The sequence below is a fragment of the Pelodiscus sinensis genome, chromosome 6 (assembly GCF_049634645.1).
Source record: "Pelodiscus sinensis isolate JC-2024 chromosome 6, ASM4963464v1, whole genome shotgun sequence".
In the NCBI taxonomy this organism is placed as follows: domain Eukaryota; kingdom Metazoa; phylum Chordata; order Testudines; family Trionychidae; genus Pelodiscus; species Pelodiscus sinensis.
In genome coordinates this window covers 20,985,703-21,005,474 of record NC_134716.1, presented here as the reverse complement: position 1 = coordinate 21,005,474, position 19,772 = coordinate 20,985,703, and the positions used below count along the sequence as shown (strand labels likewise).

At 40.5% G+C, this 19,772-nt stretch overlaps 1 protein-coding gene across 5 annotated transcripts in view; it reads left to right on the top strand.

The window, feature by feature from the left end:
• CNTLN (centlein) overlaps positions 1–19,772 on the top strand; it is a 342,196-nt gene that overhangs the window by 231,125 nt on the left and 91,299 nt on the right. For all 5 annotated transcript variants that reach the window (XM_075931520.1, XM_075931519.1, XM_075931523.1 and 2 more), the window contains 3 exons: positions 2,572–2,746; positions 11,611–11,704; positions 12,411–12,631. In XM_075931520.1, the coding sequence (XP_075787635.1) occupies positions 2,572–2,746; positions 11,611–11,704; positions 12,411–12,631 (490 nt within the window). The remainder of the gene's footprint in view (positions 1–2,571; positions 2,747–11,610; positions 11,705–12,410; positions 12,632–19,772) is intronic.

Here is a 19,772-nt window from a genome sequence, read left to right as displayed (position 1 = left end):
GAAGCAGAAAATATGCTAATGTGGGACTCATTTGCATGAGTCACGATATCATTGGCATATTTTCTGCCATTTGTTTTTGCGCTAGGGGTTTTTGCACAAAAACAAGTAGTGTGGACGGGGGGTGGGGTTGCGCAAAATCCCCATTTTGCACAAGATCCTTATGCCTCTCCTGGGAGAGGCATAAGGATCTTGCACAAAACAAGGGTTTTGTGCAAAAAAAAAAAAGTCCAGGCTATTTATGCACATTAGCATATTTTCTGCCACAAAAAGCGGCATTGTAGATGTGGCCCTAGTGTGCGGCAAGTTAGTGTTGGGTATGTTTGTTTATACCCCAGTTGGCCACAAATTAATGCTCATATAGACAAACCAGAGCAGATCACTTAACTTCTCTGTTGCTCAGTTTACCCATGCAAAAAATGGGGCCTAATGATGTGTACAGGCAGTCCCCAGGTTACATGGATCCGACTTACATCGGATCCCTACTTACAAACGGGGTGAGGCAACTCCACACTAGCTGCTTTCCCCCAGCAGACCAGGGAGACGCGAAGCTAGTGCGCCCCTCCCCCCCCCCCCCCCCGGCAGACCAGGGAGTCGTGGAGCGGCTTTTCTCAGCAGACACCTCAGCTTGAGAATAAAGGACTGAGGGAAGTGACGTGTGGGAGAATAAACTGAGCTCTGGAGAAATGTTTGGCTAGAGTTTCCCCTACAGTATGTACCAGTTCTGACTTACATACAAATTCAACTTAAGAACAAACCTACAGTCCCTATCTTGTATGTAACCCGGGGACTGCCTGTATCCACCTATCTAAAGTATCATGAGAGCAATGCATGGAAAATTCCATGTATCGAGTATTCTTCTTTCTATTGTCTGTTAATTTTTCTGATTTTTTTATCAATGACATACTGATTTTATGGAAATGATTAAAATTGGTGTTTTTGTTATTATTAAGAGTAGTTGCATCTTTTCTTTTTTTTCTAGTTTTTGTTATCCGTGAACAGCTTTATGAATATTGTTCACCAAAGGGAAAGTAATACAGTGGCTCTAGAGGTGCCCCAAATAACTGGAAAATGTTCCCTTTGACAGTTATACACTGAACATGTCCTAGACTGACCTTGGCAACAGTGGCCCAGAAAGCAGGATCTACTGAAGGAAATGTCTTTATTTAGTTACATCTTTTCCATGTCTAAAAATGAAGTTCTTTATTACTGAAAGCTTGTTCTAAATTTCAGGGTTCAAGTCTTATATTTTCTAGATGACAGTACATTCTTTCAAAGCATTCAACTGCAAAGGAGCACCAACACAATTAGAAATCCCTCTTTGGTACTTCAGCATCTTCAAAACATTACATTACTTTCTGCTCTTCACAGTCAGACACATTGATACATCAGGGGAAGCTTTTAATCATACAAACATGTCTTTTTATAGACACTCTGCTTTTGAGTTTCCAATTAAGTAGACTGATTTTAAGATGAATAAGGGATCTTTCGGAAAAGGCTTTATTTTCCGAAACATCCGTGTCTAGATTGGCGCTTTTTTCTGGCAAAGCTCCGAGCCGGAAAAAAGCGGCAACCATTTTTATGCAAATGAAGCAGGGGGGATTTAAATCCCTGCTTCATTTGCAATTGCGATGTGTCTAATTTGCATCCCTTTTATGGAAAAGCTTTTCTGGAAGAGATCTTCCAAAAAAACTTCTTCTGAAAGACAGCGTCTGCATAGCAACAGTGCATCGAAAAAACGATCTGCTTTTTCAAAAAATAGTGTCCACGCTGAATGGACGCTATCTCGCATTTAAACTGTGATTACTATGGACAGAGTGGCCACTAGGGCACCTGTGCTCTTTCCTCTTTCCTCTTCTTTCTAAAGAACTCCCTCTTCCCCATCCAGAGCTCTTTTGGAAAAAGGCTTGTTCCTCGTAGAAAGAAGTTTACCAATGTCAGAAAAACCCCTCTGTTCTTTTGATTTGTTTCAGAAAGAACGTGATTGCAGTGTGGATGTAAGTGAAGTTTTTTTTTCAGAAAAACAGTTGTTTTTCTGAAAAAAACTCTGCAGTATAGACATACCCTTATACAGGCAGTCCCCGGGTTACATGGATCCGACTTACATCGGATCCCTACTTACAAACGGGGTGAGGCAATCCCGCACTAGCTACTTCCCCCCAGCAGACCAGGGAGACGCGAAGCTAGCGCCTCCCCCAGCAGACCAGGGAGAGGCTTTTCTCAGCAGACACCTCAGCTTGAGAATAAAGGACTGAGGGAAGTGAGGTGTGGGAGAATAAAACTGAGCTCTGGAGAAATGTTTGGCTAGAGTTTGCCCTACAATATGTACCAGTTCCGACTTACATGCAAATTCAACTTAAGAACAAACCTACAGTCCCTATCTTGTACGTAACCCGGGGACTGCCTGTACACTAACTTAGCTACGCCTCTGGAGCTGATGTTTTTAAAGTGCTTATCACAGTTCGCATTTATAATGTGTGTGACTACTCACATAGTATATTTTATGATCTCTTATTAGATATTTCAACTTTTTAAACAGAACATTGATTTTTTTTCTCCCCGAATGTGCTATAGTGACTCTGAAATACCAACTTCTGAAAGCTTGGGATCAATAATTATGAAAACAGGCCAAAACGTGGATTCACTTACAGACACAAATGATCAACAGGAAAAATATCAAGTACAGGATAATCAAATGATCCACAATATTTCACGTTTAGAAGACAAGAGCCAACTTAATCTCAAAAAGGTACAGTATAGCTTGTGTACATTAAAATTTATCCTGTGTTTTTCAATTAAACTATTTTTAGTAACTATTTTTATAGTTTACAATACTTCACGTTCCTCATACTAAATTAATCACTCCAGTGGAGCCATTACCAAGCATTTACAGATTCTGTTTAACTCCGTATATACACAATTAGATCTTGGAGAAATACTTGTTGTGAGATGTTTATTGGAAGCTGAACATATAGCGAATAGTATGTTTCTTGAGTATGTTCCTCTATAGCGGAATAATGTCTTAGGATGAGAATTGCCTACAAGATGCACTAATACAAATAAACAAAAACATGAATTATTAATAACATATGGGCTAGCAAACATTTTATATCAATTTCAATTTATGAACTCTCAGCTTTTTCAAATAAATTACCTTAGAATTATTATGACTCCTTGTTTGTGATCATGCAGTAGAGGGTGTGTTATTTCTTTCTTTTCTTGTTTGTCCATAAACATATAACTTGGGTGTAAATTCTCAGTGGTACCAATAGTCACTCTCACAGTGACTTAAAATGACAATGAGAGTCCAGCAAATTTTTGGTTCTCAAGCCTCCTGGTTTGGAGGGGGTACTGTTAGTGACTGGCCATATAAGGAGACAAAAATAGATTTGCTATCATCCTGGGATCATTGAACTTACACCCACCTTTTTGCAGAAGCAAACATTCACCAAACATTATTTCTGGGACATCCAAGAGACTCTTTCTACCAAGTATTGCCCTGTGGTATGATTTCTTATGGGATATTTTATCTGCTTTGAGGACTGATGCACAAGATCTCAGAAGTACAGTTTAAAACATTCAGAATGGTTGTTTTGGTGTTGCAAAGGCAAAAGTTTGATATTTGGATTTTAGGCTAGTTTGCTGCATTTAGTAATTGAGCTATGCTTTTTATCCTTACAGCGCCTTTTTGACTGCAGCTTGTTTTTGTTCTGTCCTCTTGGATTTAATTTGACAAAACAAAGAAATCAACATAAAAATAAACAAACTATTAAACTATTAGGGTTGCATTTAAAATATTAATTTTGTGATGAAGAACAAAGTACCATACCTGTCTGGTTGCCACAACTTGAATAATCATTTCTTGCCTTGTAGATCTTGGTGCAAAATTAAGAAATATAATTGTAAAATATTTAGTATAACCAACAGTAACTTGTCTTGCTGATAGGTACCAGAATTTTCAAAAATGTCTGCCTGTGAACCTAACTCATATTAAAATCAGTTGGTGTTAGGAGAATATGACTTTTTTAAAATACCAGCAGTTACCTACCTACCTCTTTAGGCCCTTAAACACCTTTAAAAATCTGTCTGTGTGTTCATGACATTAAATTATAAATTCCATACCGCATGTAATAAGTATTCTTAGGGTTGACAGACTAAGAGACTTTATCTTTTCTGCCATTCCTCCTTTCCTTATCACCATGTCTATGATATCTATTAGAACTAAGCAGAAATCAGAATTTCCCTTCCTCATAAAAATTCACATTTCCAATTTGGAAGAAAAAGTTAGAAATGCAATTTTTCCCATTAAATACACATTTCTAATAAAAATCAATTTCAGAAGAAACAAAAAAGAATTTTTGAAAATTTCTAGCTACACAGATATGCCCCCATCTCTGCAGTAGCCTGCCTATTGGAGAGCCACATCAGGGAAAAAGGATCTGTGCCACTGCTCCTCAGAAGTTATCCAAACAGAGCTGGTAGCCAGCCTGCCAGTGGGCAGGAATCTGTGAAGGCTAGTCTTGTCTTTGGTGGTCTGATCACACTTTGTCTGCTACAAGTTTCCTGTTCCTCTATTCTTGTTCCCTCTAACTCTAGCCTGGACACAGACCTAAAAACTTCCTCTCACTGGACTGGAACCTGTCCCCCGTTGAACTCTGCTATAGCTGTAGTCATTTTGTATTTGTGTTCTGTGTGGAAGAAGGTGTGGTTTCTCATCTCCATAATTTTGAGGACAGCTGTAAAGCAATGGAAGGTTGGATGCCAGATGGCTGAGCTTTCTTGAATGAACCAGGCACTGTGATCCTAATGGAAGAGTTAGCAAGGCAGACTCTGCTGTGACTAGAAGCACAAAAGTTTTATTGAAACTTGAACAAAATCTGAGTCTCAGTGAAACTGGTTATTTCCATCGACTGCTCATAAGAACATAAGAATGGCCATACTGGGTCAGACCAAAGGTCTATCTAGCCCAGTATCTTGTCTGTTGACAGTGGCCAGTACCTGGTGCCCCAGAAGGGTTGAACCGAAGACAATGCTCAAGCAATTTGTCTCCTGCCATCCTTCTCCACCCTTTGACAAACATAGGTCAGGGGCACCATTGTCTTACCCCCTGGCTAATAGCCTTTTATGGACCTAACCTCCATGAATTTATCTAGCTCTTTTTTAAACTCTGTTATAGTCCTAGCCTTCTTAGCCTCCTCTGGCAAGGAGTTCCACAGGTTGACTGTGCGCTGTGTGAAGAAGAATTTTCTTTTATTAGATTTAAAACTGCTACCCATTCATTTCATTTGGTGTCCTCTAGTTCTTATATTATGGGAACAAGTAAATAACTTTTCTTTATTCACCCACTCCACACCACTCATGATTTTATAGACCTCTATCATATCCCCCCTCAGTCTCCTCTTTTCTAAATTGAAAGTCCCAGTCTCTTTATCCTCTCCTCATATAGGACCCCGTTCCAAACCCCTAATAATTTTAGTTACTCTTTTCTGAACCTTTTCTAATGCCAAAATATCTTTTTTGAGGTGAGGAGACCACATCTGTATGCAGTATTCAAGATGTGGGCATACTATAGTTTTATATAGGAGCAGTAAGATATTCTTTGTCTTATTTTCTATCTCTTTTTTAATAATTCCTAGCATCCTATTTGCTTTTTTGACTGCTGCTGCATACAGCGTGGACATTTTCAGAGAACTATCCATGATAACTCCAAGATCTCTTTTCTGATTAGTTGTAGCTAAATTAGCCTCCCTCATATTGTATGTATAGTTGGGGTTATTTTTTTCAATGTGCATTACTTTACACTTACCCACATTAAATTTCATTTGCCATATTGTTGCCCAATCACTCAGTTTGGTGAGATCTTTTTGAAGTTCTTCACGGTCTGCTTTGGTCTTGACTATCTTGAACAGTTTAATATCGTCCACAAACTTTGCCACCTCACTGCTTACTCCTTTCTCTGGATTGTTCATGAATAAGTTGAATAGGATTGGTCCTAGGACAGACTCTTGGGGAACACCACTAGTTACACCGCTCCATTCTGAAAATTTACTATTTATTCCTACCCTTGTTTCTTGTCTTTTAACCAGTTCTCAGTCCATGAAAGGATCTTCCCTCTTATCCTATGACAACCTAATTTACACAAGAGCCTTTGGTGAGGGACCTTGTCAAAGGCTTTCTGGAAATCTAAGAACACTGTATCTACTGGATCCCCTTGTCCGCATGTTTGTTAATCCCTTATAGATTAGTAAGGTATGATTTCCCTTTAGAGAAATCATGTTGACTTTTGCCCAACAAATTAGGTTCTTCCACGTGTCTGACAATTTTATTCTTTACTATTGTTTTAAATAATTTGCCCGTTACTGACGTTAGACTTACTGGTATATAGTTGCCGGGGTCGCCTCTAGAGCCCTGTTTAAATATTGGCATTATGTTAGCTGTCTTCCAGTCCTTGGGTACAGAAGCTGATTTGAAGGATAGGTTACAAACCACAGTTAGTAGTTCCGCAATTTCACATTTGAATTATTTCAGAACCCTTGGGTGAATGCCATCCGGTCCCAGTGATTTGTTACTGTTAAGGTTTTCAATTTTTTCCAAAACCTCCTCTAATGACACTTCAATCTGGGACAGTTCCTCAGATCACCCAGAAAGGACGGTGCAGGTTTGGGAATCTCCCTAACATCCTCAGCCGTGAAGGCCGTAAAGAAATCATTTAGTCTCTTTGCAATGGCTTTATCGTTCTTGATTGCTCCTTTTGTATCTCGATTGTTCAGGGGCCCCATTGTTTTTTTAGCAGGCTTCCTGCTTTTAATGTACTTAAAAAACATTTTGCTATTACTTTTTGAGTTTTTGGCTAGCGGTTCCTCAAAATCCTTTTTGGCTTTTCTTATTACATTTTTATACTTAATTTGACAGTGTTTATGTTCCTTTCTATTAACCTCACTAGGATTGGACTTCCACTTTTTAAAAGATGCCTTTTTATCTCTCACTGCTTCTTTTACATGGTTGTTAACTATGGTGTCTCTTTTTTAGGTCTCTTACTATTTTTTTAAATTTGGGCCTCTATTATGGTGTCTTTGAAAAGTTTCCATGCAGCTTGCAGGGATTTTACTCTAGTCACTGTGCCTTTTAATTTCTGTTTAACTAACCTCATTTTGCATAATTCCCCTTTTTGAAATTAAATGCCAGAGTGTTGGACTGCTGAGGTGTTCTTTCCATCACAGGAATGTTAAATGTTATTATATTATGGTCACTGTTCCCAAGCAGTCCTGTAATAGTTACCTCCTGGACCAGATCCTGCACTCCACTCAGTATTAAATCGAGAATTGCTCAATTAGTTGATAAGGGAGGATGGGGCACTTAGTATCCCAGCTGCACCTCTGCCTTTTAAATGTAGTAAGAGCCACCCAGGACTCAAACAGTCGCTGCTTGTGCCAGGTCCTGACTGCTGCTCTTCTGCCTTTGAAATGTAGGAAGTGCCACGGGGTAGCAAGAACTGCTTCAGTCCCCACTTGCACCATTTCCCCACTGCCTCTCTGCTTCCCCTGCCCCTCCTGCAAAGACGGTGCTGGGAGGATCTGGCTTTAAGTTGGGCCTCTATTATGGTATCTTTGAAAAGTTTCCATGTAGCTTGCAGGGATTTTACTCTAGTCACTGTTCCTTTTAATTTCTGTTTAACTAACCTCAAATTCATGGAGGTTAGATCCATAAAAGGCTATTAGCCAGGGGGTCAGAATAGTGTCCCTGGCCTCTGTTTGTCAGAGGCTGGAGACGGATGGCACGAGACAAATCGCTTGATCGTTGTCTTCATTCCACCCCCTCTGGGGCACCTGGCGCTGGCCACTGTAGGCAGACAGGCTACTGGGCTAGATGGACCTTTGGTCTGACCTATGGCCATTCTTATGTTTTTATGTTTCTGCTCCCCCTACTTGCTTCCTCTGATAGAGGCAGCTAGCAGAGGAAGAAGAGACTAATCAAGTAGTGACTCTACTACCCGATAAGCTTATGTTGCTACTAAAAACTGACTCTAAGAAAGGCTGCTTTAAACAATAAGGGCAGAGAGTCCAGATGGAGCTCAGGATCTTTATGCAAGAACAGAGCGTGAAAAAGCCTCTTCTGAGAAATCTACAAGCCCCCACTGTGTTGAGGACTAGTGATAAGGAACAGCCTACAAAGGAAGGCTTCTGGTACTGACCCTGTATTTGGCATCAGACCCCTTTTCATAGTTGCCAGTATTTGACACACCACTGGAAAAGCCAGAATCATCATCAGAACCTAGGCACCTACCAGTACCCAGCAACAACCACGAAGAGTGTTGTATTCCTCTGCACTGCCCATGGAGGAGATCTGTTCCTACAGTCCATTGCGCTCTTACTTGAGATCTTAATGTCATTATCTTGAAACTCATGGAACCTCTGTTTAAACCAGTGTTGGCTTAGTCACCTTATGCTTAAGGTTGTCTTCCTTGGCATGGTTGATCAGTAAGCTGTAGGTTCTTATGGCTGGACCTCCTTACATATCCTTTAACAGCGACAAGGTGGTTCTGTGACCATATGCTAAATTATCCACTAAGAGAGACTAGGAGTTTCACCTAAGTCAGTCAGTTAACTTGTCAATGTTCTTCCCCAAAACTGCATTTGATGCTGGGTGAGAGAAAACTACTACTTTGGAGGATTCTAAGGTCGTAACTCATTACACTGTCAGAAGTAAATCTTTCAAACTGTATCCAGACCATTTAATCAGAGAGGCTTTCTGATTAGTTTACATCTTCATCTGCCTCTCCATCTGTTACTGATAAGCTGGTGAGCTGCTCCATCCAAACATCAAGGTGGGCACCACCAGAGAACAGGCATTTATTAGTTCAGTCTGCTTCAGAAATGTGCTAGTATCCTGATATGGCACAACCTAGTGATTGTCATTTAACATTAGGCTTTTATTATGGCAGCTAGGCTGAATTCCAAGTTTGGGGAAACTGTCTGACGTATCTCCTTCTCACCATTCAGAGTAGGTACAGTACTTGCTAATCATCTACAGTAGGATCCACAATGACACATGACAAAACAGGGATATCCATGGCCCCAAGAGACATTAATACTCCATTCGTCTGAAGAAGTGGGTTGTACCCACAAAAGCTCATGACACCATCTACATGTTTTGTTAGCCTTTAAGGTGCTGCTGGACTATTCATTGTTTTTTAAGTTTTTCCCAAGAGACATTGCTATTCAAAAATCTCCAGTTTTGAAGTGCTGCATGTCTCAGATGAGATCCACATTGACATACTCAAAGAAGTACTTCCATCTTTAGGAAAAATAACCATCCTTTACTTAGGGTTACATAGGAAGTCAGTGACTGAACTTAAATGAACTTCTGTTCTCTGTGGTAGTGGACGGATATATCCAGTAGATCACGGTGCTTCTCATGTAGTTATTTCAAATCTCTATCCATAGACTAAATGTAAAATGGTGGTACAATGCTTACCTGCCATTGTTAAGTACTTCAAAACCTATGTGAAAAAATACTGTATGAGTACAAACTTGTATTATTAGCCAGATACTTTTAAATGTGACTAGTAAGGTAGAAAGAGGGTTATAGGTTTAGCTGGGAAACTGTTACAGTACTTAGTGAGTTAGATATTATCTCTTGAACTGAGAATCCTGGTTTTCAGCCTAACAGTTAATTTGCTATGAATTTCTAATATATTTTTCCAATATTTTGGCTGAAAGGAGGATCTCCATGTACACACATGGCTGTCTTAAGTTTCTGAAGGAGATGTATATCTTGTCAGGGTGGCATTTTAAATTATTAGTTTATATTATTACAGTAAACTTCCGATAATCCGGCACCTTTAGGACCCAGGGGGTGCCGGATTATCAGATTTGCTGGACTATCAGAAGCGGGGGCCTGGGGTGGGGTGGTGGGGATGACACCCCAGACCCCTCATAGCCCCCCCCAGTCCGGCTCTGCCCCAGGCGTCCCTAATTCAGCCGCTGCTGGTCAGTTTCAGCAGCAGCTGAATCGGGGAAGCCTGCAGCAGAGCAGCTGGAGTGCTGCCGGGTTGGTCCGGTAGCTCAGACCCTTGGCACGGCGAGACCAACGCGGCAGCACCCCAGCTGCTCTGCCCCAGGTGTCCCCAAGTCAGCCGCTGCTGATACTGATCTGCGGCTGACTCCAGGAAGCCCGAGGCAGAGCTGCTCTGCCCCGGTCTTCCTGGAGTCAGCCGCTGGTCAGTTTCAACAGCGGCTGAATCCAGATGCCTGGGACAGAGTAGCTGGGGCGCTGCCGGGTTGGTCTGGTAGCGACAACCCTTGGTGCTGCGAAACCAACCTGGCAGCCCCCCAGCTGCTCTGTCCCAAGTGTCCCCAAGTCAGCTGCTGCTGAAACTGATCAGGGGCTGATTCCAGGAAGCTGGGGGCAAAGCAGCTCTGCCTTGGGCTTCCTGGAGTCAGCCGCTGGTCAGTTTCAGCAGCGGCTGAATCCGGGCTGAATCGGGGACAGCTGAGGCGCTGCCGGGTTGGGTTCCGCAGCCCCGAGGGGCAGCGCTATGGGACCAACTCGGCAGCACCCCAGCTGCTCTGCCCTAGGCGTCCCCGATTCAGCCGCTGGTCAGTTTTAGCAGTGGCTGAATCGGGGAGCCTGGGGGCAGAGCAGCTCCAATGGTCCGGCTGCCCGGAGCACTTCCGGGTTCCTGATGATGCCGGACCATCAGATGCTGGACCATCGGAGTTTTACCGTGTATTGGGCACCATTGTTCACTCTATTAAATCTGGTGATTTACATTATAGTTATTTACAATATAAGAAATGTAGTCCTTTGCTTACACAAAAAAAAATTTGAAAATAAATTAAAAACACATGCAATTTTGAAAACAAAACTTTGTTTCAGAACTTATGAAGGACTTAAAAACAAGGAATTTAATAATATATTTTTGAATGAATCACATTTTGCATATGGCAAGCAACATTGTTCATCTTGCATCAACTGAACATTGAATAGGTTATTAGCCTGTTTAAATTACAGATTCTAGAAGTAATTATCATTTTATATTGAAATATTCTAGGAAAGATCTTTAAAACTGTATGCACGAGACTTAGGCGTACTCAAACCCGACATTTGGGGATCGTTGTATCCTATTTCAGGCAGATTGTCTAATTTGGATTTATCCGAAAGTCTATGCAAGCATTTGAATCTTTGAGCCATTACCTCATTACCTAAATGTCATAAAAAGTGAGATATTGTAGGCCTTGAAGTGTTAAAACCTCTTTCATCCTAATGATGATCAATGTATATTTCCTCCCATGGTATTGCAGTCCACTGTTTTTATCCCCTTGATTATGCCATAGTTAGGATCCTATAAAAATTATCTTAATAGGACAGTAGTTTTCTTTACCGTTTTTAAAAAAATGTTCCTACTCCCCATGAAAAGTAAATAAATCCATACTTTTCATTACAATGTTATTTGTCCACACTTCTGCATGGTTTTATTCATTTTAATTCCGCTTATTTTGCTGGGGATTTCTGACATTTATTTCCTGACAAATCAGTAAACTTTGGAGTGTTATCAGTAGATGTGTCAAAGTAGAAAGCTGCTTAATCTTTGTCCTGCTGTTATTTATTTAGGGTATCACACAGAACAAGGACATTGAGAAATCACATTCCCAAAGGAGAAAGATCAATCCTTACATAACAGCTCATCCATCAATTATGAACAAAGGTAGGAATTTTAGATACATTTAGGGCGAGGTCATGAAAGGAAAAAAAGATGTTCAAAGAGTTAGCGCATGCCTAATGTTTGCATGCAAGTGCTGTTACTGTGCATACCCAGTCATACGCTGTTTTACTATGTGCCTATTGAAATATGACATATATAAAAAATTCACCCTTTAGTTTAATGAAATTCCATTCTAAATAGTGATTACGTAAAATCGCATCTTCTTGTTCAGCTTATGAAATGTTTGTTTATATCTCTAATCTATTGATTTTACTGATAAACATGTTTTAACCGCTGTCTATTACTTTTAGCCCTTAAGAGCCAATACAGCTGTGAGCCAGTTCAGCTGTGAGTGCACTATTCTCAGTCTGGTTCAGACCTTACAAAATTCTGTTGACTGAGCACTGATTATAGAATCTTTATTGTTCATAATGCATCAGTGAAAAACCTGGAATCAGGTTTGACTTCCAAATCCCAGAGTGAGTTTGCAGAACTGGCAGTTAGAAAAAACCCCCAGCCTTTTTTATATGTAAGCTGAACCAGCTTGATCTGGAAGTTATTGAGACACAATAAATATAGAACCCTGCAAGCAGTTTTTAGCATCATTTTTCTGAGAGAACCACAGTTTGGAATACTAATGAAAAACTAAAAATAGATTAATAATTATGCCATGACCTTCCAGTTTAGTGACCTCCCACTTTATGTTTAGTAAACAGAGAGAAAAGAAGAAATATTATGGTCCAGAAACCAGGCTGCTCTGTTTTATTGCGGGAACGAATTAAGTCCTTGCAGCAACAGATAGCTGTTCTGCAGAATGTAGGAAGGACAACAGCATCTTCTATCAAAAAACTTAAGGAAGCCAATGAAAAACTAACATCTCAGCTACATCTGGCTGATCGAAGACTTCAAACCAGCAGACGGACAATACAGGTAATGACTACTCGGTGGAAAATGTAACCGAAAGATCACATTGCTGAAGTCCGACAGACAGATTCACCCTTTTTATAATTCCATGGAATTATGTCAGAATTGCATGTATGCTCTTTCATTGTTGCGGTCGATATTTTGATAGAGCATGTTTACTAAACTCAGTACAATTGAACATATTTTATACTTGTGTTTTGAATCAGTTACCAGGTATAGCTGGTGATTAAAATAGAAGGCTTGATTCACCATTGCATCTGTATGAACCATTAATGTCTTTAAAAGAACGATTGACACTTACATGTTGCCTGGATTCTATGTGAGAAGGCAGTTTTGAATGGAAACTGGGGCTCAGTTGAGCCCTAACTGTGAGGAAGCTTCCCTGAGGAAGCAAGATACCTTGGCCATAGCTATTCCTGTACAGCGGTGGTGTCCAGCCAGTTCTGAAGCAGTGGCCACTATAGTGGCTATGCTATAGCAAACTAGCCACACTCATCCATCCAAATAGCCACATGTGGCTACTGGCTAGCATGTTGGACACCACAGCTATACAAGCATCAGTGATTTTTAGGGTATCTGACTAGTTTCAGATTCCAAAACAGAATGGAGCAACTTGTGCTGTTTCAGTCCTCTTTGGTCAGTGTCTAGAATCAGCCCCACGTCTTTTTAATCCTAGATTTCTCTGTTAAGGTGAAGCAGAGAACAAGTTTTATGAAACTGGAGAATAGCAAACTGAATGATAATCCCCATCCCCAAATGCCAGTTTCCCTCCCTTCCTTTAGGCTTCTCTCCACTTCACCCATATTCCTATGCCTTTTTGTTTCCCCTCATTCTCAATTTTTATATATACTTTGTGTTAATTTGTACAAAAAATCCTCAGCTGGAACCCCTTCCTACTCATGCAATAGTGACTTGCGTGTCTTTTTATAGCGCTGATTCAACATTTCTGCAATAATTGTCTCCTGTTGGTCATGCAAAAATAACCTGCCTCCAAAATAACTGTGCTACAACAGATGGACTTGCTGGAAGGAGGCAGGCATTAAAAAAGAGATCAAACTTTTCCCCTTCTTCCCTTCTCTAGTTTTCTCTACATTTTTTTTTAAATTTTCAGAGAAGGCAAAATCTCTATCATGACAGGGCCTTTTTACTGTTTGGGGTGGGAAGAACTACTAATTTCCAGAGGGGTGAAATTTCATTTCTGTTACACCTTTTGCATAACTGTGTGTGCATTATGAAATGTTTGAAATGTTCAAATACAGATGGTCTAAAAGCAGCTCTAATGACTAGTTTAGTGCTCCCTACTTCATAAGTAGTATCATCATGGAGAGGTTCATGGACTGTATTTTTAATGTGTAAATGATGGTTCTTTTAAGCGCTCTAAAATCTGTATGTGTACCTAGATTGTCTTGAAGTCTGTGATGCCTAGCTGGGATATGTGATAGAATGAGTGACCCAAACTTGAGGTCATTTGAAGAAGAGGTTTCTGAGAGTGCCCTCAGCTAAGAAACAGCTTTTCTTAAAGTTCAGAGATTTGATTGGCTCTTTGGGACATATCTAGTGTATGTTTACTCTGCAATGTAAGTCTGGGTTCAGAATCAGACTCAAATCTAACTTGCTTTCCATCCACATACAAATCCCACTAATATAGCATATCAGGAAGCTGCAGAGGAGCAGGGTCTGATCCCAGGTCAAGCCTTAACCCAGGGTTCGAGCCATATTGCTTTGCAGTGTAGATGTAGTTCCTCTTGACTTCATTTCTGAAACATCCAAAAAGTATCCCACAATCCCATGGGCTCTCTGTACCAAGAACCTTGAATCTACTTTATTGAAAATGGAAGCTGTCACTCTTCATGTACTTTAGCAGCTCAGAGAGTGGGAGTTAACCCTTCTTACCACTGAGCTATTAATACACAAGCACTAAGCCATCTGTGCTTGCAATGGAGAATGAACAGAAAAAGCCTTTTGCAGAATGTGCTGCTTCATGGTCATTGGAAAACAGCTTGATTTTGGTAAATATCTGGTGCAAAGTCAGGAAAACCAGGAATGCCCACACAGAGTAGCAAATCACAAAGAAGCTGACAGCTTTGCTAATTTATGTGACCAGTTCAGGGAGCGAATTAAGCAGCTCAAAAACGAGTACTGGAAAACTAGGGACCAAAACAGCAACTCAGGCAACTTGTCAAAATCATGCCTGCGTGAGGAGTGAGGCTGCGTGCTGGTTTCATAAGCCAAGATTGAAGGAAGTATGCAGCATTCTCCAGAATCTCTGTGAAGACTAACTCCATTGATGACAGACATTTGGTGAGAATAGTGTCCAAGACTATCTATGAATGTAGACTCCTGAAAAACCCATAATCATGAACTTTTCCAGTGCAACCCATGTTAACATTCACAAATTGTCCTCTGTAATCCACAAGGACCTGTGTAACAATGAAGTAATTTTTTTTGTTTATGTGCTTTTTTTTCCACTTCCAACTCTTGAACACACATCATAGAGTTGTCCATGTGAAAAGTAAGATGTCTCCAAATCAATTCCAACTACGTTAAGTGACTGTCCTTGCGCTTTGTTAGTATACATTGTTGAAATATAAGTTGGCAGTGGATGTAACTGAGTTGAAAAGCCTGAGGGGACGGAGGGGAAAGGGAGTCGTGCACCTGCTGCTGGCGCCTGAGCCCGCCCTCCACTTCCTTGTCCCTCTGCTGGCTTTAGTGAGTGACTGGCCCCACCGCTTCCCCCGGGAAGCCACTTCTCCCCGCACTGCCAAGCTCCGTGCAGCCCCGGGGAGAGGTGTCGGTCTCTCATCTCTTCCCTCCCACAGTACCTTAAAACCTTCTCCTGGATGAAAAGTTATCCCTCCTCCGGCCTTAGTGAGTGACTGTCCCTGCTGCTTCCCCCGGGAAGCCACTTCTCCCCACGCTGCCAAGCTCTGTGTAGCCCTGGGGAGAGGTGTCAGTCTCTCATCGTTTCCCTCCTATAGTCCCTTAAAACCTTCTCCTGGCTAAAGGGTTATCCCATGCAAAGTTTGGTAGCTCTTAGGGTATGTCTACACTACCCCGCTAGTTCGAACTAGCGGGGTAATGTAGGCATACCGCACTTGCAAATGAAGCCCGGGATTTGAATTTCCCAGGCTTCATTTGCATAAGCGGGGAGCCGCCATTTTTAAAACCCCGCTGGTTCGAACCCCGTGCAGCGCAGCTATACGGGGCTCGAACAAGATAGTACTGATGTACCGGTAGTTCGGAATAGGAATCCTAGTCTGAACTACATAGTTCGAGCCCCGTGTAGCCGCGCTGCACGGGGTTCGAACCAGCGGGGTTTTAAAAATAGCGGCTCCCCGCTTATGCAAATGAAGCCCGGGAAATTCAAATCCCGGGCTTCATTTGCAAGTGCGGTATGCCTACATTACCCTCCTAGTTCGAACTAGGAGGGTAGTGTAGACATACCCATATAGTGTCCAAGTTATTAGCGCACAAACATACACACATTCTCCTTTATATATTAGATTGACAAGCTGTATGACATTTTGTGCATGAAAAAGGGAAAGAGGTCTAAGTGATTTGGAATCCTCTTGCAATCCTCCATGACTGGAGGAGGAATGATCACCTGAACCTTGTTGTTAGACCACTCAAGACCTCTCCAAATTGTGGGTAACTTTAGATTTGGAGGACTTGAATCTTTTGCATATCTATGTTTGCTGGAGATAGTAAAAAAGTTCTGCCATTTCCTGACATGGCTGTGAAAATACACGCAAAAGTAGTTCTTAAAAAAATGGCTTCAGTAGTTGGGAGTGTACTAAACAAACAAAAACAAAACAAAACGAGTCTTTCCAGTGCATATTGGACTTCTTGATAAGAACAATGTTGCTCAAATGCAGTCATTTCTGAAAATTAGTTGTTTACAGATTCCAAGTAATATACCGAAAGATGCCGAAAATCATGTTTTTTCCACTTGTCTGCTGACAAAAGCTTTTCCAAATGGAGAGAGCTACACAAGAGACTTAGGGTATGTCTACACAGCAAAGTTATTTCAGAATAATGGCTATTATTCCAAAGTAACTATGAGTCTTAAAATGAATCTTAAATAGGGTCATTTCAGATTTTGGTGTGTGTAGGGGTGATCTGTGCACTGATACTATCGGGGGGAGAGGGCAGGAGGGCCATTTGGCCCGAGCCTCAGGAGACCAAAGGGCCTCAAATTTTGACATTTCTCTAGCAAGTCATTTTAATTTATTATGTACCTTCCAGTTAAAACAGAGACAACAAAAGAAGCTATATAAACCTGCAAAAAATTGATTTAAATGATTGTGGGACCTCAGGCCTTCACCAATTTTTTGGTCACATCTGAGTTTTCATCTGCATGAATGGAATAGCTTCTGTGATTAGTAATTCTATGCTACGAAACACTGTTTATAGTCTTTGCATATTTTAGAGGTTTTGAAATTCGTAATTAATTATGTTACCATAAAGTGATTTTGCTTCGTTTGAGGGTGAGTTTAACCTTTAAATTAGATGTTTATCTCTGCATAGGAGATTTTCATATTCCTCTTTTTTCTCATGTGTCTTCGTATACAATAAGCATATCAGGCTCAGCTGTAAGCTACCTCTTCATTCAGTTTTAGATTCACCTTTAAAGGCTTTTTTGCGATAATAAACTCTTAATTATAGTTGCTTAATAAACTTTTTTTTCTAATCTAGCAATTGCCCTATATTTATGTTCATAATAATGCACCAATTATTAGAGGAATTTAATAACAGAAACATGTTAGCAGACGAAATTTCAAGACGTTGAAATAAGGCCATAAGGGCCATAGTAAATAACACTCCCAAACTATTATTATATAATATTCTTTGCGAAGTATATACAATTAAAATTTTATATATCCATTAGCCTTTAGTGAATCAATTTATTGTGTGTTACTATGTTTTGAAAGAACCCCTTTATAAAAATGAAGCAAAGATTTGACAGTAGTGCAAGTAAGAGACAGCAGTGTGAAGCAGAATTTAAGAGTTTAAAGCCAATAACATCATTTCTGATAGAAAAGACACCTCAACCATTAGACAGTGACCATACAGACAGTGACACTTCCATTTTTGATGATGAAAACTTTGTACCCACAAATGACATTTCAGTGCCACCGCCTCAAAATGAGGAGGTCATTAATCAAGACACAGACATGCCAACAGTAGCAATGGATGCAGAATCTGTGCTCCATTTTGAGAATATGCAGGCAGAAAATGAGGACCTCAGAGATGCTTCACAGCAAGAGCAAGAACTTATGACTAGCACAAGACATAACAGGTATAACAACAGTGGCATCAGAACCTGACATTGGACTTCTTGATAAGAACAATGTTGCTCAAATGCAGTCATTTCTGAAAGTTAGTTGTTTACAGGTCCAAGTAATATACCGAAATATGCTGAAAATCATGTTTTTTCCACTTGTCTGCTGACAAAAACTCTTCCAAATGGAGAGAGCTACACAGGAGACTTAGGGTATATCTACACAGCAAAGTTATTTCTGAATAATGGCTGTTATTCCAAAATAAATATGCAAGCATCTACACAGCCATTCCATTATTTCAAACTAATTTCAAAATAATGGGCGGCTTATTCCAAAATCTGTAATCCTCATTCTATGAAGAATAACACCTATTCCAAAATAGGTATTTTGAAATAAAGCATGTGTAGATGCTCCACTTCTGCTTCACCAGGGCCATTCTAAGTTATTCCTCCCTAGTAACTCCTGGGGCTCTAAATCAAGATAGCACTTCTACTTCAGGGAAGCCTGCCTGGGACTAATTTTGAGGCTTCCCTTCAGCGTAGACATGCTATTTCAAAATAAGCTGTTTCAGAATAACTATTCTAGAATAGCTTATTCCAAAATAAATGCACTGTGTAAACAGAGGCTACGTGATAAAGATCTATATTCAGTGGCTGAACAGTTTCAACAAAGGTATAAGAACGGAATTTCAAGAGATCTCTGTGACAAGATCATCTTCCTGAAACACATACATTCCACTAACTTTAAATCGGCCTGCGAGCCAAAAGAACTGCTTCAAGAAATATTGGATCTCAGTTGTCAACTGTATTTCTTAATACCACAATTGCATTATGTATTTTTGTCAGTCTCCCTGCATCAGTGGCTGCAGGTGATTACACATTCAATGTGTTAAAACAAGTAAAGAACTATCATCGTTCTACCATGGGACAAGAGCTTTTGAATGGGCTCTCAATGCTTAACGTTACAGTGATGTTGCACGTAAATTAGACTTTTCTTCAGTTATAAACAAATTTGCATACTGCAAAGCCAGAAAAGCATTTCTAAAATGAAGAGTTTTGCTTGCAGTGGAAACTCACAATAGAAGTTTACATTTTTAATATACGTGCTATTGGTATAATAACTTAATTGTTAATAAATAAATGTCTCAAGCTTTCATTTTCATATATTCTTTTAGTTTCAGTATGACCCTGTGGATGAGAAGTTAAATAATTCCTGGGGCTAGGGCTGGGCAGGGGCCTCTAAACTCAAAGTGACCTGGACCTCTGTCATTCTCTGAGAGGGCCTGTCTGTACATGATGCGATGTTGGGAAGTGGGGTGACTGAGGACAGTGGCTTCAACAGCATTAGTGAGCATGTTAAGTACAAGCCAAACAGCAAATGAGAGGAGGGGACCCTGCCCTGTCCACTCTCCCTTTCCCCTCCCCCCACGTTTTCAGGGGGTTATTAAGGCACTTAATGTTATGTAACAAAGTTCTTGGGAGACAGAGCGTATTTGAAATTTTTCTCACCAGCCCTGTAAGTAACCCCACACATTCTAAATATTTTGAAGCATAAATATAGTGATTCCACTATAATGAAGTGTACAGGCTGTAGGGAGTACCTAGAAATACACAGCAAATGTGTGGTCTAGTGGAGAAAACAGTGAGTCCAGCAAACCTGGACTCTATTTCTACCTCTGCCACTGGCCTGCTGCATGACTTTGGTCAAGTCACTTCACATCTCCATGCATCAGTTTCCCATCCTTACAATGGGAATAATGATGTTTCCCTTCTTGCAGTCTACTGTTGAAAAGCTGTATGTTTATTTTTATTAACATTACCTGTCCACAGTAGTATCACAGCTGTGTGCCTACCTGGTAATAACAA